This window comes from Suncus etruscus, chromosome 17, assembly GCF_024139225.1.
Source record: "Suncus etruscus isolate mSunEtr1 chromosome 17, mSunEtr1.pri.cur, whole genome shotgun sequence".
NCBI classification, from domain to species: domain Eukaryota; kingdom Metazoa; phylum Chordata; class Mammalia; order Eulipotyphla; family Soricidae; genus Suncus; species Suncus etruscus.
The window spans coordinates 1,288,682-1,314,839 of NC_064864.1; the positions used below are offsets into that span (position 1 = coordinate 1,288,682).

Genomic DNA, 26,158 nt, shown 5'->3' on the forward strand with positions numbered 1-26,158 from the left:
TACTATGATTTGACTGTATGATTGTAAATAAGATCAGGTCTTTGAGATAACTTATCTGGATTTTTCTACCTAAAGTCCTCTTACGCTACTGAAGTTACTGTCTATAAACAGTAATAACCCAGTGTTTTCACCGTAAGAGAACAGCCTACGTGTGTATTTTCACTTACTGTTTGACAACTACTCGGCAATTCAAATTTGTACTTCCTATTTCCTTATTTCTTTCTTGGTAAAGTTCACCTACCAATACAAAATACATTATTTTTAGGCACAATTAGTCTAGCTCCTTTTGAAGAAAGTAAGGGGTCTTCACTTGGAATTCCTTAAAGAAATTCATTTACTATGTTTAAAAAATATCCACCTATGCATATTTAAAATCTCTGCAGAATATAAGCATAAATCACCTTATATTAAAAAGTTAAAATACACACAGTGGTTAACCTAGCCCACTATCTACATCATCAGCCTCTGAGTTGAGGATCTATGTATGCTGGTATAGAACACGTTACCACCCAAGCTGATCTTAAAGTCTGGCTTCAGAATGTGGCTCAGCCCTATTTCTCAGAAGAGGCACTACAGGACCGTCGCTGGGACAGTCGCGGGGCAGGTTGCCGAGGAATCCCAATTACAGAAGCAAGCCGGGATCCCTCAAATTGCTGCTTCCGGGTCTGCTGCATTCCCCACAGGCATTTAGAGAAGGACACTATCGAGACAAGTATAAAGAGAAGCCACTTGATCTCATCTTGCAGAGAACGGACAACACATGAGAATAAAAACGAATCATGTATGCCCTGTGGAAGAAAAAACCTAAAAGAACCTGATGCTACCTTTACAAGGGATATGGTGAGATGAAAGAAACGGGGCCTAGGGATGGCAATGGAGATGGGGAAGTAAAGAAAACTCAATCTTTTTTATGCTGTAGGAAAAAAATCCATGTTCAGATGGTGAACACAGCTCTCCCATCCTTCGGCCCCGGGCCCACTAGCCAAAGGCCTTGTTGAAACTCCGCTTCTGCCCTTTGTTCTGGAATCTGCCACTGTTGCCGCCGCCTCCTCCGCGCTGTCCCCGGAAGCCCCCACGGCTTCTGTCCCGCTGCCCCCGGAAGCCTCGGCCCCCGTCCCTCTGTCCCCGGAAGTTCCGGTACCCCTCCTTGGGGCCTTCCAGCTCCGGCTGCTCCGTGGCCACCGCCAGCTGCCAGCGCCGAGAATCGTGCCATTTCTCCTGTTGAGAGACAGATTCTCCTTTACTGCCGTTGTTTCTTGAGAGTGTTTTAATATGAGGGGCAGCGAAGAGGAAAGGGAACAAGGCACTTACTTGCCTAGCCTGTGGCTGACTGGGGTTCAAGTCCACCACCCCTATTAATCCCCTAAACACCACGTAAGCTATCCAAGGTAGCAAAATATAACGTACAACAGCTACACATATTTCACAGCAGACAATGAAAAAGGCAGAACAAAGACTGTCTATGAAATGCCCATGGAACATACAAGTGCACTGGGGGGGAGATGAATAGTACTACCTACTTGAAGAAAGCAAAGAAAATAAACCCAACAAGGACAATGTCAGGGGAAAAAAAGCCTGAGCATTTCTTTTCTTGTTGGTTTTTACTTTCTGTTACTCCCCTATAGCATAGGCCCCGAACCATAGGGTATCAGGAAAAGAACCTGGTCCCTGGTCCCCCAAAGGCAAAGCATAGGCTCCAAACCTCTGCGCCATCTCCCTGTCACTGAAATATTTGTTTGGTTTGGGGACATCATCCAGGACTTCTTATTCCTGGCTCTGAACTCAGAGGACCACTCTGGGATGCCAGAGATCGAAACTAGGTCAGCAAGCTTCTGCCTTATCTGCTGTCGTGTATCTCCAGCCACCAAAGTTTTTAAGTTATCTTCTAGTGAAAGGATCACAGCCATCATTTATCATTAATATGATTCAGTCTTTTAAACAATGAGCACTTTAGTTAAAAACCCAAGAGGAAAGAATACCTGCACTTGTGTTGCTGTCGCAGTCGGGATGTCGAAACAAACACCCTACAAACCAAAGCAAACGCCAGTAAGTTTCATCCAGCTTTGATTAGAATCATGCCATGTGCATCGGTGTGTTGAATTGTAGGCTTGTGGTTCCACATGGTGGACCAACTGGCTTGTGGGTGAACAGCTTGCAGTGAGCTTCTTGCCTGCTAAACCTCCCTATCTGTGTGGATTATTTACTTCAGAGAATAGCTACTGGACCAGCTTCTCCTGTCCTCCCCATAGAGGGCATGGGATTACCCTTTCCCCTCTGGGGGCTATGGAACGTTCAATCTACAATTCAACATCACTGCATCCCAAACATCGAGTGTTATGTTAAGAAACATACCAGTATACTATAGCCCCACCCTCCAGGCAATCCAAAGTCAGTCAAATGCACTTATTTGCGTGTCTGTGTGTGCAGTGCCCAGGATTGTTCCTGGAAGCATCGCTGGACCACATGGTGCTGGGGACAGAACCAGAGTTGGCTGAACTAGCACCTAGTCCTGTGTATTGACCATCAGCCCAGCACTTATATATATTGAGCATCTATCAGCTCAGAAGCTATTTCTGAAGACTCTATAAGCAGTTATGTGATATGTTTTGTTCTATCAGTTTCTGGTGAGATATCCCTCTTTCCTGCCCCTTGAACAACACTGTAATAAGAATTCTTCCAGCCAACATTTTACCCACCTGTAACAAATAATGACCAACATCAGATTCTGATCAATTCTTATATTTGTGTAACTCTCTTTTCACATATTTTCTAAGTAACTATTAAGAGGCAAGATGACTGAGTCAGCCCTGGTTTCCTTGAGACTCCCAGTGATCAAAGCACATGAAAGTAACACTTCCCTGAACAGAAACACACCCTAAGAACGCTCAAGACACAGATGAAGATGCCTCAGCTTTGTTAGGAGGCTGAGCAAGCGTCTCAGGCAGATTTAAGCTGTGTCATGGAGTAAAGGAGGCACAGCAGGCAACATCAATGCACCAAAGGACTGGCATCACCCGCTCAGTAAGAGAGAAAGATGTACTGTGGGGAGGTAAATCTGGAAGGGGAAGGCAGGTGCCTCTTCATTATCTTATCATAACCCCATGCAGAAAAGTGAGACTTTATCCCAGATTCTCTAGGAGCTGAGCTGCTTTCCGGAGGTGTGACATGCAAGGAGCTAAAGAAATTGTGTTGGATTCATGAGGCCCGTGGAGATTTTTTAAGGGCTCCGCAATACCAACTAACTTCCTAACGCTATTAGCCAACCTTTCATGCTTTCTCTCCTAAGAAAACACTGGCGTTTTAGCATGAGTGTGCAATGCCATCTATCCATCCCACCAACAGCACCCCCAACAAAGGGAAGCATTAACGAAGAGTACTTTTATGTGCTGGTATGTACAAGCAAGATAAAGTCAATTATTCTGGGCCTCCTTGGGAGCGGGGTGGGGGAAACTGGAGACAGTGGTAGTGGGGTTGGTGCTGGAACACTGAATACCTGAAACAACTATCTCATAAACAATTTTATAAATGATGGAATTTAAAAAATAGAGAGGCATTTCCTAGACTCCACATTCCATGGGACATGATCTTTCCATCTTTCCAAATTTCAGTTTCAATTTCTTTTTCTTTTTCTTTTTTTTTTTTTTGGTTTTTGGGTCACACCCGGCGTAGCTCAGGGGTTACTCCTGGCTGTCTGCTCAGAAATAGCTCCTGGCAGGCACGGGGGACCATACGGGACACCGAGATTCGAACCAATCACCTTTGGTCCTGGATCGGCTGCTTGAAAGGCAAACGCCACTGTGCTATCTCTCCGGGCCCTCAGTTTCAATTTCTAATAAAGATGAACAGGTGGAACCTACGCAGGTCCTCAAGAAACCGAAATTCTGAGAAAGTTTTGAGAAATTCTGTTCGTCCAGAGAATAGCACTTGCAGAGACAGGACTGAAAAGACAAGAACCCAGGGCTGGAGGCAACAGCTGGGAAGATTTTGAGCATTAGTTTGTCTGAAATAATCCATCTGTTTGGGGTGAAGGATATCGGCTGCTGTGCAGGGTTACCATTGCCAGCAACTGCAAAAGGCTCAGACCTTTCAGGAGAGACTTCCCAGGGAACAGGTGATCAGCACCCCCAACAGGAAAAGGGTGGCCCAAGAAGGTAAAGCAGGATCAGCAACAGAGCTGTCAGCATACCTGCTTTCCTTTGAGAAAGACCATCCCCTTCACTTTGGAGTCGATGTCCTCGCCCAGCTGCTCCTTCAGCTCCTTCCAGGCGTAGCTGATGTTGGGCATCTCAATAGAGCACTTCATGACCATAGTCACAAAGCCCTGTGGGAGTTGGGACGAAGGTCTAGTCTCAGAAGCAGACCTGGTGAGGGAAACTTCCTCCTTCCTCCCCACCAATGAAGAGCGCTGCAACTAAAACTGAGTTTTGTGGTTACACACAGCAGTGCTCAGAAATCATCCTGAAAGGGGTTAGGGGACCCTATGCAGTGCTAGAGACTGAGATGGGTTCGGCCATGAGCAGGCAGGTGCCCCACCCGTTGTTCTCTCCCAGTGTAGTCCCAGAGTTTTGCAAAACACTGTCGTAGAGGCAAGGGGCATAAGGGGGTCTTTCCGTATTCCACTTAGAACCACATGCAAACCACTGTCCCAAAAGTCCATTTATATTTTTTTTTTGGTTTTTGGGTCACACCTGGCAGTGCTCAGGGGACCATATGGGATGCCAGGATTTGAACCACTGTCCTTCTGCATGCAAGGCAAACACCTTACCTCCACGCTCTCTCTCATCCCCCCCCCAAAAAAAGAAATTTTAAAAAAGAAATTAAATTGGACAGAATGCCAAGAGAGATGCTGGTGCTTCTCGAATTTTATATATATGTAATATATAAATATAAAAATGTTTATATAAAGGATATATATAAGTATATATATAAAAAGTTACAATAATTCACAAGCCAGTTCACCATTTAAAAAGGTGTCCAGTGGGGGCCAGAGCAATGCACAGTGAGAGGGCGTTTGCCTTGCATGTGACTGACCCTGGCATCCCATATGGTCCCCCGAGCCTGCCAGGAGTGATTTCTGAGTCATCCAGGAGTAACCCCTGAGAACTGCCAGGTATGACTCAAAAACCAAAAATAAATAAACAAACAAAAAGGTGTACAGGGGCTGGCACAGATGTAGGGCATTTGCCTTGCACGCAGCTGAGCCAGAGTCAGGAATAACTCCCGGGCACTGCTGGGTGTAGCCCAAAAACCAAAACAAATAAACAAACAAACAAACAAATAAAAGATGTGCAACTGGGGCCGGAGCAATAGCGCAGCAGTATGGCATTTGCCTTGCATGCGGCTGACCCAGGACGAACCTCAGTTCAACCCCCAGCTTGGAGGACTTTTGAGCGAATAGCCGAAGTAACCCGAACACCACCGACTATGGCCCAAACCTCCTCCCAAAAAAGATGTACAATTGTGGGAAAATGCTTTAGCACATCTACAAGATTTGCAACAATAAGCATCTCAATTCCAGCGCATCTCCAAAGAAGATTTTTTTTGAGCGCTACCAAAAGAAGTCACAGAAAAAAATAACAATAACAACAAACAAAGGGGCTGGAGATAGCACAGCAGTAAGGCCTATGCCTTGCATGCAGCCAATCCAAGATGAATGGTGGTTAGAGTTCTGGAATCCCATATGGTCCCTGAGCCTTCCGGGAGCAATTTCTCAACACAGGACCAGGAGTAACACCTGAGTGCTGCCAGCTGTGACCCCCCCCCAAAAAACCCAAAGCAAAATAAAAAAAAATGAACTCGAAGGGTCAGAGCAACAGCACAGCGGTAGGGCATATGCTTTGTATACGGCCTACCCAAGACAAAACCAGGTTCAATCCTCTGAATCCTATATGGTCCCCAAGCCTGCCAGGAGCAATTTGAGTGCAGAGCTCGGTGTAACCCAAGATCTGCCAGGCATAAGCAGGCCCTTCCTTCGCAGTCTCTGCTCTCATCCCCTCCACGCAGCCACTGCCCTGCCCAGCCCTACCCTGTGCTGTTCCATCTCTAGCACAGAGCTTAGGTCATATGCTCCCTGCCCCTACATGCCATACTGGAACCCTCTGGTAGGTTAAACTTTTGCCTTTCAGACCCTGCTCGAACTTCAAGGAAGCAAGTGCCCAGGACCCCAATTACCGCTTGTGAGTTGATCAAGGAGCGCTGGTCCACAGACGTGGCTCCGGATATGTGGGCCAGGGCTGCTGCCAGGGCTTCCACAGCTCCCTTCTCCTCTATAAGCTTCTCGGCTGACTGTTTGAAGTGGCTAATGGCCGTGGGAGGAACTGAATCCAAAAGCCTTCGAGTGAAATACACAGGACATGTTTGTCAGGAGAAAGGACAGAGTATACATGTGATACAAACAGCACCTCAAGATTTAACACCGCAACTTATCCAGGGGACCCATAGGATCGTCCAATGGAAAGGCATTTGCTTTGCATACAGATAACCCAGCTTCAATCTCCCCCATCCCATATGGTCCCCCAAGCCCACAAGAAGTAGAGCCAGGAATACCCAAGCACCAGTGGATTTGTTCCCCCCCCCCCAAAACAAAATAAACAAACCCAAAAAGTAAAAAATACCCAAAGAACAGCAACTCAAGATTCTTGGCTTCCCTGGAATTCTGAGACCAGTATCAACCCTGATGATTCAGGGGTCAATCAAGCCCAGCAACATAAAATATAGTTTATTTTAATTACTATTTTATTATTTATTTATTACACAAAGGCTAGCAGTGCAAGGGCTAACGGCCTTGCATGTACCCACGTGCCCGACCTTGGTTCGAATCCCAGCATCCCATATGGCCCCCTGAACTTGTCAGATAGAGTAACCCCGAGCGCTGCTGGGTACAGCAAACAAACAGAAAATTTCTTTAGTATATTATCAATGTTTTTTGTTTTAAATATCAAGCCAGTTAAGTAAACTGTTAAAATGAAGAAAATTTATGAGAATGCATCTCGTGACTGCATAAAGATATGAAGTAACACAACACACACCTACAGGTCCTCAGTGCTGTTAAGAGACATACCTGATGGCATCTTTGCTGGAAGCTTTGATGATCTCTGTCGCTGAAGGAATGCCAATCCGCTTAAACTTAATTCCCTACAAAAAGACAAACCGAGCTTAATGTACAACGTGGCCAACTAAAATGAGACTAGTATACTCTCGCTCTATTTACAAACATATTTACTATTTATTGGGTGGGGGGCACTTGGAATTGATCATCCCATATGCAGTACTAACTGAACTGGGTGTCGGTGGCATAGCAGGCAAACACCTTCTTTCCTCTTGTATCCCATTCTCACAAATGTGCTAATCGCTTATTTAAGTTTCCAGAGACCTATGTAATAGGGTACCAGGGATCAAACCCAAGACCTCAGAAAAGTCATGAACTGAGCCACATTCCCAGCCTCGAAAATATTTAATTTTAGGATGGTTTAGACTTCAGAACAGGTACCAAGATTGTACTGCGATTCCCCGTATACTATGCAGGGGAGGGGAGGGGAGGGGTGGGAGGCTTGCTACTGACAGTGACCACAAACCTAGTGTCCATGCAGGGGAGGGGAGGGGTGGGAGGCTTGCTACTGACAGTGACCACAAACCTAGTGTCCATGCAGGGGAGGGGAGGGGTGGGAGGCTTGCTACTGACAGTGACCACAAACCTAGTGTCCATGCAGGGGAGGGGAGGGGAGGGGTGGGAGGCTTGCTACTGACAGTGACCACAAACCTAGTGTCCATGCAGGGGAGGGGAGGGGAGGGGTGGGAGGCTTGCTACTGACAGTGACCACAAACCTAGTGTCCATCACTTCCTTTGCCATAATCTCTTCTTTGTCATCCACTCAGCCAGGAGCAGAGAAAGCCCCGCTCCTGAACAAAGTTCCCATAGGAGAACTCCCAGCATTCTCCTAGTGGCAGGAAGGTGGGGGTCAATGGTAGAATTCTCTAGGGGAACTAGCTACTAATTTCTCATTTTCAAATTTGTCCCTTGGATCTTTCGGCCACCGCTCTGGGCTTTCTATCTTGACAACATGTACACAACAAGTTTTTGGCGTGATTATGTGCTAGAAAAGAGAAAAAAGGTAACAGGGTTAAGAGCCTAAGAGCTCTCACGGGTTTGAGCCCCAGCGCTAAGTAGCTCTCTGCACATTTATGAAGTCACTAACAACCGACAACAAAGAGCCAAGAATGATCTTCAGAAGCAAGAGCTGTTGCTGAAGGCCAAGAAAACCGTCTTACCGCTTTCTGTTCTACTTGCGCCAACTGATACTCCTCCTTGTGCTGATAGAAGCAGATGCAGACCCCAGTTCTTCCCGCTCTGCCTGTTCGCCCGGAACGGTGGATGTAGGACTCCACGTCCTGGTGAAGTGAAAACATAAAACACAACAGTCAGAGCTGAGCAGGCCATGCAGGAGGAAGACAGCGGCTCAGCACTTCAGGTACCAATCACCAAAATGTTTTTCCTCTAAGTCTTAAAGATGCAGTGTCTACACAGTCTGTCCTGCATTCACAGACCACATTTCACATCAGTCGCGGCCACCTCGAGAGGTCACAAGGCCTGTAACACCCTTTATGAGAACTGGCGACTTCAGAGTTATCAGGTATTTCATTATCACTGCAAACTAACGTTTCCGTGAGAGAGTATAGGGTCTTCAAAAGCAAATGGGCGTCCTTTATTTTAGGGAGCACTCTCCCTCCACGCCTTAGACCCTTTCTGAGAGGCTTACACAGGAACCACTTGTCATAACTACAAGAGGCTTAATGACAAGTTTTTTCCCTCTCTTCTGACCGCTGTCTGGTTCATGGATTTATCTATCCTGGCCTCCCCCTTAAAGTCTACCCATCCTCAAGGCCTAGCTCCAAACCATAGTATCCCCAAAAACCCTCCAAAGCCCCTCTCTCCAAGCCTCTGGTCACTGGCTACACTTCCACTCCACAGGCTGAGGGGACGGTCGATGACGGGGCCATTTTGAAAATCAAGCTCAATACCCAACACTCAGGAGAGGACTACGTTTAATTATATGAAAAGTAAAGAATGTGATTTCCTTTAGTAATCCTGAAGAAAAGCGAAATTATAAAAATACTTACTTTTGGCGGAGAACACTGAACGACCAGGTCGACCTCAGGGATGTCTAACCCACGTGCAGCAACATTGGTTGCGACCAAAATGCCAAAATTGCCATTCCTAAAACCTTTCAGGGTAATTTCTCTTTGCTTCTGTGGAATGTCTCCGTGTAATGACTGGGCGTCCTGTCAATGAAACAGGTGTCCTGAGAAAGATGATCTAACACCACACGGTATTTTCCTCCCATTTCCCTGCAGGTGGGTAATATGCTGAGAAAAGTTCAGGTCATGTAGCCCAGTGAACACCTACTCCCGTATGCTTATGAACCCTTTTAAGACTACACAGACAGAACAGGGAGTAAGGCACTTGCCTGAATACTGCCAAACCCATTTGCTCATGACCATCACAAATGATCTTGATCAACAGAAGTGAATCCCAATTAGAGGCAGGAATAATCGCATGCTGCTACTTATGGCCCCAAACCTCACCCCCCCCCCCCAAATAAGCTAGAAATCAAAATTATGGGCTGGAGAGATAGTACAGTGGTAGAGTGTTTGCCTTGCATGCAGCCAACCCAGGACAGACAGTGGTTTGAATCCTAGCATCTCATATGGTCCCCCGACCCTGCCAAGAGTGATTACTGAGTGCAGAGCCAGGGGGAACCCCTGAGCGCCGCCAGGTGTAAAAATTCATGGCCCAGAGCGTGCATTAGATAGGGTACTTGCTTGACATGTGGCCAAACTGGGCTCAAACCCCAACACCTCCTATAGGGTCCCCCATGTCCTGCTAGGAATGACCCCTGAGAGTAGAGGCCCAAGTAATTATTAGGTGTGGCCCCAAATCAAAATAAGTAAATTAAAATCACCATTCAGACTCGGAAAAAGATGTATTTTGATGATACTTCTGCTGAAAGTATGTCTACCATGGACGAAACTTAAAATAAATTTGGTTTTAGGCCACCTCTGGCAGCGATTAGGGGCCATGTTTTTGAACCTGGGTCGGCTGTGTGCAAGGCAAAAACGCTCTACCCACTGTATCATCACTCTTGCCCAGTATCTATGTATTTTTCCAAGGTCAAGAAAACAATAAATAAGAGTGACGAAGTCGGGCCGGAGAGACAGCACAGCGGTGTTTGCCCTGCAAGAAGTCGACCCAGGACCTAAGGTGGTTGGTTTGAATCCCAGCGTCCCATATGGTCCCCCAAGCCTGCCAGGAGCTATTTCTGAGTAGATAGCCAGGAGTAACCCCTGAGCATCAACAGGTGTGGCCCAGAAACAAACAAACAAAAAAAAGTGACGAAGTCCATTTTGTGACTGCTCCCCAGGAGAGACTGACCTGACCCCAAGCAAGGGGTGCCGAGAACCAACCTGCTTAATGGACGAGTTCTGGGACAACTCCTGGGCCTCCTTCTTGGTTTCGGTGAAGAGGATGGTGCGTCCGTTGTACCCACTATACACTCGGATCACATCCCCAATAACTGCTGCCCTTTCGGTCCAGTGGCACTTGATAGCCAGATGCTGGGAAAAGAAGGGGGAACTTTGTTAGCAGAGTGGGCTGGGTCCCCTGCACACTCACCAAGGGCGCTGGGGAACAAGTGCTGAAGCTTTGCCAGACTGCTCAGGAGGAATAGCCCAGAGGCTAAACCTAAGCCTTGCCCTGGCTCCTTTATTTTCCGACTTAATCAGGAAAATATGATTGAAATGTTATTTCCCATCCCTACAGGAAGTCAAATAGCTGACAAAACTCATGTTTTATTCATATATATTATAAATAATAGAGGACTCATATCTAATATAATTTTTAATTCATTCATTTAGTAGTGGTCAGTAACCGCCCAGATCAATTCCTTAGTATTCTGATATTGAGTTTAGAATTCCTTGGGTTATGGTGAAATTCTTCAGACCCATCCAATAAAACTCCAAGCCTTACGTAGAAAATGGATTCAACACAATCCATCCACTGTCCTGTGGCCTGGTGGTTTTTAAATTCTAGGTATCATTTCTTTCCGTTTACAAGTCTCAGATTTTAGAATCCGGCAATAAAATCTGCCTCATCCATATTGAATCCAAGCAGAGTATTTCCTACATTTCCTTTCACTTGGGTTTAGCACCTATCATCTTCAAAAAGCACTTGGATTTGCTAGTGCTATTAGCACCGAACAGGGAAATCAAGCTCCACAATCTACTACAGCTCCCAGCTAAAAGCATCACTTACCTCCACGGTTATAGCCGCTTTCTGAGTCTTTTTACCAATCAGGTCCACCTGTTCGTATGTAGACTTCATGTATTTCTTAGCAACATTAAACACCCAGTGAGGGCAAGTAGCAGAAAAAAGCAATGTTTGGGGATTGTTTTCTGAATCTTTGGGGGGGAAAAAAGTCAGTATGAATAATCAAACTCACTGACATCCCTCTTACCCAAATCTTTCATTCATAGCAATCAAGTCTGAAAGGACAGGATGTTAGAAAAACAAAACAAAACATAAAGACACAGAGAAGGGGAACAAAGAGAGATGTTTGCCTTGCAGGCAGAAGGTCGGTGGTCCCGGCATCCCATAGGGTCCCCCCAAGCCTGCCCCTGAGCGATTTCTGAGCATAGAGCCGGGAGTAGCCCCTGAGTGCTGTTGGGTGTGACCCAAAAAACAAAAAACAAAACAAAAAAAAGACACAGAGAAGCCCACAGGCAACAAAACAATGCCCAATCATTTCTGTTAAGGATCCCCGAAATAATGGGAGCGCTAAATAAAACTACAGCTCTCTGTCTACTGGCCTCTATGAAGTGTGAGTGAATTCAGTCCACTGTGGTGAGCCCACTAACCTAGTTAAAACCACTAAGCAAATAACCTAAAATAAAGACAAGAGCAAATTCTATGGTCATCTAAACTCCCTAGCATTTTCTTTTTTTTTTTCCTTTTGATTTTTGGGCGGTGCTCAGGAGTTACTCCTGGCTGTCTGCTCAGAAATAGCTCCTGGCAGGCACGGGGGACCATATGGGACACCAGGATTCGAACCAACCACCTTTGGTCCTGGATCAGCTGCTTGCAAGGCAAACGCCGCTGTGCTATCTCTCCGGGCCCCTCCCTAGCATTTTCTTACTATTTTTCAGGGCTCCACACCCAGCAGTGCTCGGGATAACCTATGGGGTGCCAGACACTGAACCTGGTTCGACTACATGCAAGGCAATTACTCCATCTGCTGTGATATTTCTCCGGCTACACACTTCATTACTATGACAGGAGCGAGGGCATCACCCCCAGCAATACTCAGGGCTTACTCCAGGCTCTGTGCTCAGGGATCACTCCTGGTGGGGCTGGAGGAACCATAAGGGAAACTGGGGATAGAACCTGAACCAGACAAGTGCAAGGCAAGTATCCTCCACTGTCTATCTCGCTGGTCCCCTATTTCAAGTTTAGAATTTCAGTCAGGTATGAAATAGCACCCAACCCAAATTTTCAAAACTTTGGCTTGCTCTAAGAATTAACATCACATATTTATCTCCAAAGAGAGCTGGTAGAAAACTTATGGAGAGTAACTTGGCACTAGCATTTAAACCTTTCAATTTAGTAGTTTGACTTCTGGAGAACAAGTCTACAGAACTAATTCTAGAGCCAGAAAAATAGGATAATGGTTAAAGCTCTTGCTGGCACGTGGCCAGGTTAACCCCAATTAGATCACCTATACCACATAAGGTCCCCTGAGCACACTCAGAGGGAGTTATTAGCCCAAAACAGAGGGGTACCCCCATCTTCCTCTTTTCTGTAAGACTCTTCCTTTGATTTGTCAAAGCCCTTCTGCATGTTATTCCATCTCCCCCTCCTGGTTGTATTATGTACAGGGGTGAATAAAGAAAGAATAGCTCTGGCTTTGGGCAGGTTAGGAGACTAGAGACCAGCAGAGAAGAGCAGCAGACTTTCTCCTGACTGGCTTATCTATTAATCTTTCACGGCTACCCTTCCTGCTTCAGACCCGGTCAACTTGGGGGAGAAATACATATGTGGGGGTGATCTCACAAGCCATAGGGATTTCACACCTGAGAACTGACTGCCAGGTGTGACATAAAAACCAAAAACACCTACTTCCTAACACTGAAGTGTGGAAAATATGATCTGTTGTCATGTTTGCAGGTATATAAACTAGTGTGCTTAAGAATCAAATCCTACGAAATAAATGTTTTAATATAAAATTAAATGTGTCAGCAGAATTGTAGACGCACGCTAAGATATACATAAAAATACAACAAAAGTTAAGTTGTTCCAATACAATTTTTTCTACTTTCCCAATCTCCTCTACTATAATTACATAATAACTCAAAGTTCTTTGAAAATTCTATTTCCCTGAACTGAGCTGGCCTCCTCCCAATCTCAGAAGAGCTGACCCCACTCCACTCAAGCATCACCACTCGTCCATTCTTCCACCCACTCCTCAGCTCCCAGAGTTCGGGCTTTACCTTTCTTATAGGCCACACTTAAAATCTCCTCCACCTGGTCAGCGAAGCCCATGTCCAACATCTGGTCCACCTCGTCCAGGACAACGTGCTTCAGTTTGGTGAGATCCAACTTGCCGTTCTGCAGATGGTCTTTGATGCGGCCTGGGGTCCCAACCAGGATGTCGATTCCATTGCGCATGCGGTCAACTAGGGCGGCACAAAGTGAAAGGCGCTGAGTTTTTGAGCTGCTGGGGCCCTGGGAGACCAACCAAGGATGCTGCATTCTAACATATTGACCAGCCACGAGTGCACGGTAATACACCACGGAAGGAAATAAAAGGAAATTTTAATCTAGTAGGGAAAATACTCAGAAGTGGCAACCCAGAGCATTTCATCGCAAATTATATGGTGACACAAGAAAAGACACAACTGGGGCCGGCGAGGTGGCACTAGAGGTAAGGTATCTGCCTTGCAAGCTCTAGCCAAGGAAAGATCGCGACCGCGGTTTGATCCCCCGGTGTCCCATATGGTCCCCCCAAGCCAGGGGCAATTTCTGAGAGCTTAGCCAGGAGTAACCCCTGAGCAACAAACGGGTGTGGCCTGAAAAAAAAAAAAAAAGAAAAAGAAAAGACACAACTTATTTGCAAATGGTTAAATGTGGAGTGTTGTGTTAAATAATTAATGATGGTGCTGGATGGCGGTGGATTTTTCTTCGTGCCATTCCAGTCCACGTGGCTCTGCAACCTTCATGCAGTTGGCGAGTTCCAGGCCCAGGTGAAATCACTCACTCACAGTCAGGCGTCAGGAAGCAACAACTTTATTCAAGCCCTAGCCACCACGTGTGTGTGGCCTATTCATAACCTTTCAAGCACAGCAATATTTTGCTAGCCCTGCATCTTATTTCCTGTTAGCCATCTTCCCTTTGGGCTCCATGCTGGTCAAAGACCAGAACACAGAAACCCAGAAGCCAGAGCGCACAGCAGCGCAGAAAGGGCAAAGAGCCAAAAGGGCCGAATTCCCTTGGTTCAAGCCTTATCTAACGTTTCCCAGACCCCTCCCAGGAATGGGAGGGTCTTGCAGGTAAGGTTACACCTACTATCCGGTTCCCAAGACCCCTCCCAGAAATGGGTGGGTTTCAGGGTTTCAAATAGGTACACCCACAGTGGAGGTTTCACAAAGTGAGAGTAAGAGGGGTCGGAGTGATTAGAACAAGGGAGGGAGTGACTGACCCGGTTCAATCCCAGACATCCCATAACATTTGCCCAAGCCTGCCAGGAGTGGTCCCCACACACAGAACCAGGAGCACTGGCTACTGTGGCCCAAAAAAACAGTAACAAACAAAAATGCTAAGGAGGGGGTCACCAGAGCAAATGCCTTGCACCCAGGAGACCCAATTTCCATGCAGAGTTCTACAGGGCTATCACTTAAGAACAAGGTTCTCAAACTCAATTTACCGGAGGGGCACAGGAGGCAAAGTTGGGGTAAGGCAGGGCCACATAAGGGATTTCACAAAAAAAAAAAAAAAAGTCCTCAAACGTTATTATTAACAGTTTTAATTATTTCTTCTGAACATGAATAGAACATTGAAGATCATGAGCAGTTCTTCTGAACATGGCATCTTTTGCCTATTCCTTGCTGCTAGAGCCTTGACAGCGCTTCTTCTCAGAAATCTGAACCACATTTGGCTTTAGAGAGGAAGCAGTTGAGACCCTCAATATGGCTTGAAGATGATCATCTAGACCTGTACTTTGACTTATTGAAGTGCAATGTGGAGAATAACTTTTCACACAAATATGTGCTCCCAAAAAGGCACATGGTGCGCTTGAACATTTGGGAAAGCTCAGGGAAGCTGGGGGGGGGGGGGGGGCAAGTCTCTCAAAAATTGCCCATGCATGTCTGCTTTTCCACTAATCTCCCTGAACTTGGCTTTGGGATCAGAGTTACACTGCAGGTCAATGAGCTCCATTTGAAGCACAGGAGGGGCATCTTGCACATCAAAGGAAAAGGGGTCCACAAAAATTTGGAAAGTGGCTCTGTGCTTGAAGTCTGCAAATCTGTGATCAAATTCCTTGTCTAGCTAAAACATAACATCAATATATTTCTCACCACTGAATGGTATGCCTGCATCCACAAGTTCCTGGCATGCTGGGAAATGGCAAAGGTTTGTCTGAGAGAGCTGGGATTTCAATAATACAAGTTTTGTGGAGAATGCTCTCTCGTTGTCATAGGCAGCACTGATAAGCTGCCCCGGGCCTTGTAACATTCTGTTTAGTACATTCAGCTTATGTGTGATGTCAACAAGAAAAGCTAAGTCCATGAGCCATTTGTGATCACTCAACTCAGAAACAGCATTCCCATCCTTCTCCATGAAGGCTTTCACTTCTTCTCTCAAATCAAAAAATATTTTCAGGACATTTGCCCTGCTGAGCCAATGTACCTTGGTGAAATAGAGCACATCTCCATATTCTGACTCCATTTCCTCTAAAAAAAAAAAAAAGCACGAAACCTCCTGTGCTTTAAGCCCCTGGATCTGATTTGGTTGATGCATTTCACAACAACAGACATCACATTGTCACACAGCAGGCATTTACCACAAAGGGCCTGCTGATGGATAATGCAGTGAAGAGCAATGGCCTTCTCTACACCCTCCTCTTCAAGTTTTTTTTTGAACAAGTGCTACCAGTCCTTTTTTCCTCCCTGTCATCGATGGCGCTCCATCAGTTATTACTCCAACAAACCTCTTCCATGGCAAACCTGCATTCTCAATGGCATCACACAAATGCCGAAATATCTCATTAGCAGTGGTCTAGGCATACATTGGAATTATTGTGAGCAGCTCCTCTGTCAATTCAAAATTGCAAACAACACCACGGACATAAATTGTGAGCTGCGCAGTGTCTGTTATATCTGTGCCCTCGTCAAGAGCAACTGAGTATGCATCAAAACATTTGGCTTTCTCACACAGTTGATGATAAATGTCACTTGACATGTCAGAAATGCGCTCTGCCACTGTGTTGGCAGAAAGGCTGATTTTGCTAAACTGACCTTTCTTTTCAGGACAGATAATATTTGCAGCCTGTAACATGCATTTCTTAACAAACTCCTTCTGTGAATGGTTTCCAAGCCTTAGCAATCATCTCACTAACCATGGAACTAGCTTCGACTGATGCAACATTCTCTTTGGTTGCTTTCTTGAAGAAATCTTGTTGCCTCTTTAGACATGCTTTAAGACTGGCAACTCGCTTGGCTCTCTCATTTCCTTGATATTTTGCACATTCCTCAGCATGTTTAGTTCAATAATAGCGTTTCAAGTTGCATTCCTTGTGCACTGCAACTTTCTCTGAGCAAATAAGACATGTGGGGATGCCCCTGTGCTCAACAAAGAAATACTGCATCTCCCACTTTTCCTGAAATTGTCTGTGCTCGCCATCAATCTTTCTCTTCACTGCAGACTTTGATGAATAGTCATGATGAAAGGTATGACAAAATCTAATTCTGTAATAAACTTCTCTCCCTTAGGTCTTCGATAATGCAAGCGACAGCGGCAGGAGCAGCTGGAAATGACGCCTGCGCTAGGCGCAAAGTATTCACAATTATTCGCTTACCAAATATTCACAATAAAAAAATCGCTTTAGTAAGAAAAAAAATCGCGAATATCGCATTTAAACATTTGCATACCCCGAACAGAACTGCTCGGGGTATGCGAATGTTTAATGCGATTATTCAGTAAGCGAATAATAATCGCGAATACTGCAATATTTGAAGGCCGGCTGCAGGCCACAAAATGTTGTACGGAGGGCCGCAAATGGCCCGTGAGTTTGAGACCCCTGCTTAAGAACCCCTAGGAGCACTGCCCACCAAAAGAAATTTCTTAAATGGAAAAAAACGGGCCAGGGAAATAATCCAGGAAATAGGGATCATTGTTTGTGAGTCACCTTCCATCCCATCAAGTTCAAAAAAGTACATAAGACATTTGACACATTATCATAAAGACCATCTTTGAACATGAAACCAATACAAACTAGAACGGATCAAGGAATTATCAAGAGCAGAAGAAATCCAAAAACAACATTTAGGAAGGAAAGCACATCCCTCCTTTTCTTGTAACAGTCACTTACTTTGACCTCCATAAGGAGTTCCACCATAGAAACAAGCCACTGCCAGCTTTTTGGTGATATCACTGAAATCTTTGCTCACTTGGTTTGCCAATTCCCTCGTGGGTGCAAGAACCAGTACCTGAAAGGGAAAAACCATAATTGAGCATAAAGCAGAATACAGGCAGCTTGAGAGACAGTACAGCTAAGTAGGGAGTTTGCCTTGGATGCAGTAGATTTGGGATGGACCCAAATCCGTATGGTCCCCGGAGCCTGCCAGGAGCGATTTCTGAGCGCAGAGCCAAGAATAACCCTGCTTGTCTCGGGGTGTGACCTCCCCCACAACCTCAAGCCCCAGTAATTCACCCCCCAAGGCCCGGCACACACCACATGCCCTGTGAGCATCCTCAGCACTGCCCAGGAGCCTCTCTCACCCCGCTCCCAATTAAAATTTTCTTCCTGTGCATATCTGGAGCAGCTGTGTGAGGTTTGTGCTTAAGACAGTTACCTGAGGGCCACGGCCTCTCTTCCGGTCCTGAAGGTCTCCCAGAAGTTTCTCAATCAGAGGGATGGCAAAGGAGAAGGTCTTGCCAGTCCCTGTTCGCGCCTGTGCGATTAAGTCCTTCCCACTATAGACATGGTGAAATGTCTTCGCTTGTATAGGAAACAGGAATGTCACCCCACGAGCTAGAAGAAAGGAAGTGTGATAAGACACTGCAGCCCTAGAACACCAATCCCGATGCATGATTCAACAGACCCACTGCTGATCCTATAGAATTCAAGACTTTCTTCCTTCTGGGAACATCTACAAAGTCAGATCAAACTTTCTGTAGTCAAGAATCTAAACCAGGGGCTGGAGAGATAGCATGGAGGTAAGGCGTTTGCCTTTCATGCAGAAGGACAGGGGTTCAAACACCGACATCCTATATGGTTCCCTGAGCACTGCCGGGTATGACTCCCCCCCCCCCAAAAAAAAGAGGAACAAAAATAAAATCTATACCAGGGTCAGGAGTGATACAGCAGATAGCACGTTTGCACATGGCCAACTAGGTTCAAGCCCTGGCATCCCTTAAGGTCTCCCAAGCCTGCCAAGAGGGATTCCTGAGCGCAGAGCCAGGAGTAGCAACCCCTGAGCATAGCCAGGTGTGGCCCCAACCCAAAAAATAATCTATCGAACTTCATAAAACATTAAGAAACTCTAATATGCCATTTTATATTCATAATCTAAGAGACTGAAACTATTTGCCATAAAATCTCATCAGTACAAGCCTAAAAAATCATGCTTTGGGGCTGGAGAGATAGCACAGCAGTAGGGCATTTGCCTTGCATGAAGCCCACCCAGGATGAACCCGGGTTCAATTCCTGGCATCCTACGTGCCCCCCCTCCCAGTCTGCCAGGAACTTATTTCTGAGCACAGAGCCAGGAGTAACCCCTGAGCACTGTTGGGTGTGGCCCCAAAACAAAAAACAAAAAAATCAGATGCTTTGTATCAGAGTATGCCAAGCCTGATTCAAAACACATCTAGCTGAAGGCAGAAGAGGTATTATGGGGGCTATGGCTAGTCTGATCTCTAGTACTGAGTAAGATTCCGTAACATTATTCAGAATGACCCCAAGTACAGAGCCAGGGGTAAACGCTGAACACTGTCAGTGTGGCCCAAATCAAATAAAGAAAGGCTGCAAAGATAGTACAGAGGGTAGAGCACTTGCCTTGCATGTGGCTAACCAAGTTTGATCCCAGGCAACCAATCTGAACCTGAGTTGGCTGGGTGTGGCCCCAAACATAAACCAAACCAAACACACCCTGTAGGGGGCAAAGAGGAATCACTGCAGGTATAACACTTGCCTTGAACATAGTGACTTGGATGCAATGCCCAATACCCCATGCAGTTCCTGAACATGGCAGAGTGCAGATGCAGGAACAAGCCCTGAGTACTGCTTACTCCTGAATAACATCCCATCCCCAACCCCCACAAAAGGAGTGCTTCCAAGTAACATTTCCCTGCTCCTTTATTTAAAAATTGAATCACAGAGGCCAGAGATAGCATGGAGATAAGGCATTTGCCTTGCATGCAGGATGAGGGTTCGAATCCCGGCATCCCATATGGTCCCCAGAGCCAGCTGGGAGTGATTTCTGAGCCAGGAGTAACCCATGAGCGCTGCTGGTGTGACTCAAATAAATAAATAAATAATAAATCACAGGGGCCAGAGCAAGAGCACAGCGGTAGGCTGTTTGGCTTGCATGTGGCTGACCCAGGATGGACCTGGGTTCAATTATTAGTATCTCATATGGGCCTCTGAGTCTGCCAGGAGTGATTTCTTAGCACAATCAGGAATAACTTCTGAGTGCTGCCATGTGTGGCCCAAAAACAGACCAAAAAAAAATTAATTGCAGTAAGCTAGTCACAAAGTTGTTCCTGTTTCAGTCATATAACGTTCCAACACCAGTTTCACTTCCCTGCCCTAGTATGTACGACACTACCAGAGGCATGTGGTCTTTTTTCTTTCTTACAAGACTGTTCCTGAAAGGGTACCAGGCAGATCACTTTACCACTGATGGCACGCTGCCCCTCCCCCATGTAATACACTATAATAGTATACATTTCTAAAAATATTACCTTTGAGCAATTTAATAGTCTCTTCAGATATGGGAAAATTAGAGAAAGCACCTTCTTTTTGTTCCACAGACATTTCCTACAAATTAAAGGAGCAGAGAAAGAAGTAAGTCACTTTATCCCTAATACAAAAGCCTTCTGAGAACCTATTCTAAAGTATCTCTTCATGGGCTGGAGCGACAGCACAGGTAGACCCGGATTCAATCCCCAGCATCCCATATGGTTCCTCAAGCTTGCCAGGAGTGATTTTGAGTGCAGAGCTAGCAGTAAGCCCTAGATGCCACCAGGTATGGCCCAAAAACCGAGCCCGCTCCCCCCCAAAAAAGTACCACCTCTCCTTATTCAACAAAAGGACATAAAAACAGGTAAATCAGGGTCAAAAAAGAAAATACACGGCAACTAGCTATAAAATCTATAAAACACGCTCTCTGGGGCTAGGGATGTGAACTGACCCTAGGCCAGGGTTGGATCACCAGCACTGCAGGAAAGTAAACAAGAATGACTATACATTATAATTACTTTAAGGAAACAACATTCACCAATAGCTGTAGCCTGGAAGGGGCTACCATTTTACTGAATGATGCTGCAATTCCCAAGAGCTCCGTTCAGTTTGGTACTTTGAAGTTACTCTGGCTCAGCTGCTGAGCTTGTTCTACCTGCACACCAGAGCCTGTCGGAACTGGCTGCTACAACCACTCAGTAGAATACCCTCGTCTCACCTATACCTAAGGAGAAAACATGGGGGAGACCTGCTCTTACTCACAGAGTTACTCCCTCATGGGGGGTGGGGGGCAACTAGATTCTTAAAATGTTCATCATGAAGGGGCCGAACAACAGATAGTACACTGGGCAAGGCATCTGCCTTACATATGGCTGACCCAGGTTTGATCCCCAGTACCCCATATTAAGTCACCCAAGTACCTGTAAAAGTAAGTAATCCCTCAGCACTGCCAGAATGTGGCCCACCCTCCAGAAACCCTCAAAAAAGTTGATAATGGGGCCGGAGAGTACGGGCTAAGGCAGATTGATGCCTGGCCTGGGGCTGACCCTCCCCCCAAGTGCTCCTGGGATAGGCCAGATTCTCAGGCCTCTAAGCACCACTTGGGTGACCCATTAAACAAATAAATAAAATCTTCCTTTTAGGGCCAGAATGATAGCATGGTGGTAGGGTGCTGACCTTGCAGCCAAGATAGGAAGGACCAAGATTCTATCCCCAGTACCCCAATGGTCCTGAGCCTACCAGGAGCAATTTTTGAGTGCAGAGCCAGGAGTAACCCCAGTGCGCCACCAAATGTGTCCCCAAAACAATTCATTTTCCTTTTAGCTTCTAAGTGGAAACTGAATCATAGTCAGTGAAAAACGTAAGTCCAAATCAAGAAGATAGTTGCAAAAAAAAAAAAGATGGTTGCAATTAAGCAGGAGAGATGCCTGGAGATTCCCTCTACTTAGATCAGCCCACTCGTTTGCAAAGAAAGTACCTGATGCTGCAATTTCTATGAAGTTGTGCCCGCAATCCCCAAGGGAACCCCGTAGCCCTCCCACAGGTGATGATGACGTCACCCCTTCAGTGGCCCTTCAAGTAGCAATCCCACAAGAACCAATGACCTATTTATCTGAAAAATGGAACTTCACCTGCTCTAACTCAGTGTTACTTTCTTCACTGGCAGCTACGCTGGAGTTAGAATCAGAACCAGGATGAGCAAAGCCGTTCTTGATTTTGGGACTTTTCCCCCCAATTTCTCCATTCATTCCTTTTTCTTTCTTCATCTTTTTGGGCTTAGGTGCAACTGCTTCTTCTTCTTCTTCTTCTTCTTCTTCTTCCTCTTCGGGCTCTTCACTCTTAACCTTTTTGGTTTTAGGAGAATCAACGCTTTCCTGGGATTCTTTCTTCTTTTTTCCACTTTTTCTTTTAGGAGACCCATCATCGGGAGAAATCTCCTCTTTCTTCGGTGCCTTTTTGGATTTAGGGGGCTCTGTTTCAACCTCAGAAGGTTCTGCTTTCTTTTTAACTTTCTTAGCTTTGGGAGAAACGATTTCCTCCTTTTCTACTGCATCCTCGATCTCAGTGTCTTTTGGCTTTTCTTTTTTACCTTTCTAAAAAAAAAAAAAAACAAGCATTAAGTTTGTATTTCCTTTCTTCCACATAAATCCTAGATTTTGTGATTGCATTGTTACAAACACAATTTGGACATTTTCCACACTTGCAACAAGTAACATCAATTGAATATAATGTTGTTTTATTTACATACAGAGATGTGAAAGGCTGATTCTTGATTCTGTACTCAGGGATCAGCCTAACAGGCTTAGGGTACTCTACGGTGTGGTGGTTTAAACCAGAGCTATCTACATGCAAGGCAAGCACTTTATCCATTAGTCAATCTCTCCATCCACCAAATACACCTTTTAGGGGCCTGGAGAGATAGCACAGCGGCTTTTGCCTTGCAAGCAGCCGATCCAGGACCAAAGGTGGTTGGTTCGAATCCCGGTGTCCCGTATGGTCCCCCGTGCCTGCCAGGAGCTATTTCTTTTTTTTTTTTTTTTTTGGGGGGGGGGGGTTTGGGCCATACCTGGTGTTGCTCAGGGGTTAGTCCTGGCTGTCTGCTCAAAAATAAGCTCCTGGCAGGCACGGGGAATCCTTTGGGACACTGGGATTTGAACCAACCACCTTTGGTCCTAGATTGGCTGCTTGCAAGGCAAACTCTCTGGGCCCACCAGGAGCTATTTCAGAGCAGACAGTCAGGAGTAATCCCTGAGCACCGCTGGGTGTGGCCCAAAAGCCAAAAAACAAACAAAAAAAACACACCCTTTATTACCTTTCTGTTTCTCAAACAAATCCACTAACATGATCTTTCTAGGCCCGCCTCCCAACTAGAGGGGGCAATAACGGAGGCACCAAGACCAAACAGTTATAAGGCCAGTAAGTAATTGACTATAGACACAGAGGGGACCAGGCATTCTAGCAGCCCCTGGGGGGAAGAGTGGAGGATATGGGAGGCAGGATGGGATCGGTTGTGGGAGGACAATTCGGTGGTGGGAATTCCCGATTCAATGTAAATATGTACCCGGAATATTACTGTGAACGATATGTAAGCCACTACAATCAAAGTAAAAATCATGTTAAAAATAATAAAAAACAAAACACGCCTTTTAAAGTACCATGGACTAGCCAAGTGAGACAACTATGTAATTGGTTGGAACAGATCTTGTAGTCAAGTTTTCTGAATAGGGCTATGGTGGGGCATGCCAACTAAATGCAGCCATAGAAAGTGATCAAGCAGGACCCAATTCAATGGTGAGTGAGCGGGCCCTTTCTAGTCACTCATGGGTAAGATTTCTTTCTCTGCTAAAAAAGGATCTTGCAGAGCTGGAGTAGCAGCATAGCAAGAAGAGCAGTTGCCTTGCACGTGGATGACCAGGGTTTGATCCCTAGCGTCCCACGTGGTCCCGAGAACACACCGGGAGTGATTTCTGAGTGCAGAGCCGGGAACAACACCTGAACGAAGAGATGTGAGCCCGAAAACCAATAAATGGGATGCAGACCTTGCTCATTTCAAAAGTAAGAGGTAGAGCAACTGTCAGTATCTAACTTAATGTGGGTGAGCGCAAGGTTTCGAGGGAAGGAAGGGAAGTCAAGGGAAAAAAAATTAAGGAATGAAAGAAACCGTGACTCTTCCCTGGAAGGCGGGACCCTGTGCCAACTTTCCAAGCTGTGGAGAAATGAGCTCACGGACCCATGGAACGTGTGTGGGTCGTGAACGCTCACGGGCAGAGCCCGGAGATACGGGAGCAGAAGCCCGCTTGTCCCCGCAGCCCCGGGGCCTGGCCTGAGCAGGGGAAGAAGTGCCCGAAGCAGCCCCCGCCCTGGCGAGAAGCGAAAGCGCGGCCTAGAACAGCAACAGCATTAGGACACACGCTACAGCCTGCAGGGGGAAGGAGCAGAGGAGACCCGGGGTGCGAGCAGAGCAGCATCTCGGTCTTGCTTCTTGGGGGGTGGGGGATCCGCCGGCGGCTCAGGGGTTCCTGGCTCGGGGACCCTGCGATTCGAGCCAGGGTCAGCCCGAAGCGTGGCGCCGGACGGGCCGCCAGCCCCGCAGCGTGCGTCCCCGGCCCCGGCCCCTCGCGCCCCCTTCCCCTCCCGGCCCGGCCCGCCGCACCTTGTCGGCCTGCCTGCGCGGCTTCTCCGCCTTGCCCATGGCCGCGTCCGAGCCCGACGCCGCGAGTTTGCCCGGCATGCCCCGCCACGCGCGCGAGAGGCGACCGGCCGAGGACCGCGTGGAGAGGAAGAGGCCGGCCTCCTTCCGGCGGCGTCCCTTCCGGTGGCAGAGCCCAGCGGCCCGCTTCCGGCGGCGTCACTTCCGGCGAGGGCGCCGCCTACGGGAGCCGGGGAGGGTCGCGCCGCGCCGCGCCGCGCCGCGCCGCGCGCGCCGCCGGGCCCTGGCGCCCGTCCACCCAGCACGGCGCTCGCTCCCGAGTGACGGCTCGGGACGGGGAGCAGCGGCCCGCGATGTCCAGCCCGCGCTGGCGGGACCAAGCCAAGGGGGCCGAGAGCCGCCTTGTGGGCGTCTCTGCTCCGGAGAGACAGGCCGAGGCCAGCGCCCGGCTTGGTCCAGCTGCGTCCAGCTGCTAGGGCTGGGTCTACAGGCATCGGAACGGAGGGAGGACGGAGGGAGACGGAGGGCGGACGGAGGAGGCTCCAGCCAGCCGAGCCGCTCCCTCCGCTTCGGGGCTCTCTCCCCGCATCTCTTGCAGCGGCGGGAGGCGAGGCTGGCGCACCCCGACCCTATCGGCGGCAGCGGCGGGAGGCGAGGCTGGCGGAGCTCAGGGCGCACCCCGACCCGACCTCAGGGGCCGGCGGCCCCCGGGAGAGACCTGCCGACCGTTGGAGGCCTCAGGGTCGCCATTGAGCAAGGGAGCGCGCGGATCGACCCAGTCCCAATGGATGTCTAATAGTTGGGATCTTTCAAGGCCGTGAGTGGTCGAAGCCCCACAGGCAGTTGGGGAAACACATCTATGTGAGCTTGGAGCGCTTGGGTTTGGGAGGGGAGTGCGCGCTCTCAGGCCCTGATTCCACTACTGACTCAGACTGTGCCCAGCATGGAACGCTCACCGAATGTTCATCATAAAATGCCGCATGGGGACCAGAGCGATAGCGCAGGGGGCAGGGTCTTTGCCTCGCATGTGGTCAAGCTGGCCTTTGGCCCTGGCATCCCATAGGGTCCCTCCCCCCCCCCCCAAGCGTGCCAAGAGGGATTTCCGAGTGCAGTGCCAAAAGGAACCTGAGCAAAACTGCTCTCAGGAACCAGAGGTTGGGGAGATGTCCTGTAAGATACATGCTTTGCATGCCTCAGTCCTGGAAATTACAAGTCCATGAAAATTAGGGTCTGTAGTAGTAAGTAGTCACTGTGTACAAAACAACAAAGTGGACCGAAGAAATAGCACCATGACAACGTGGATGCCACTGACACGAGATAGATCCCCAGGGCACCATCAAGGGCCACTCCTAAGCACAAAGACAGGTATGACAGGTGACCATCACCACCTTCCCCCCAAAATGCCAAAAGGGGAAGGTGGGCGGGTGCTGGACACCATAGAGGAGGAGCAAAACTAAGAGGCTGAATTGCTAACCAACACTGAGAATTGGAGAGGATTTTGGTCTGTGCCCTCCTTTCAGAACCTAGAAAAAAAACTTGTTAAGAGATAGCATGGAGGTAAGGCGTTTGCCTTTCATGCAGGTCGTCAATTCCAATCCCAACGTCCCTTATGGTCCCCCTGCCTGCCAGGAGGAATTTCTGAGCGTGGAGCCAGGAGTAACCCGAGCACTGCCAGGTGTGACCCAAAATCCACCAAAAAAAGAACTGCCTCACACTCCTTGCTAGTAAGGAAGCCAACTTTTAAGTGTACTCGGGGGGTGGGGGGGGGGCAGAGATACCA

General features: G+C 47.4%; 1 protein-coding gene across 1 annotated transcript; it reads right to left on the minus strand.

Moving 5' to 3' along the window:
• Positions 1-708: 708 nt before the first annotated feature.
• Positions 709-24,484, minus strand: DDX21 (DExD-box helicase 21). The gene is made up of 15 exons (XM_049790486.1): positions 24,382-24,484; positions 21,860-22,321; positions 20,231-20,306; positions 18,121-18,299; positions 17,637-17,754; positions 13,540-13,725; positions 11,309-11,454; positions 10,462-10,611; positions 9,118-9,279; positions 8,269-8,388; positions 7,061-7,134; positions 6,172-6,331; positions 4,187-4,321; positions 1,980-2,024; positions 709-1,218 (listed from the first exon to the last, which is right to left on the minus strand). Exons 1-15 carry the CDS (start codon positions 24,457-24,459, stop codon positions 979-981), a joined length of 2,331 nt encoding a protein of 776 aa, XP_049646443.1. The 5' UTR covers positions 24,460-24,484; the 3' UTR covers positions 709-978.
• Between the last annotated feature and the right edge of the window lie 1,674 nt (positions 24,485-26,158).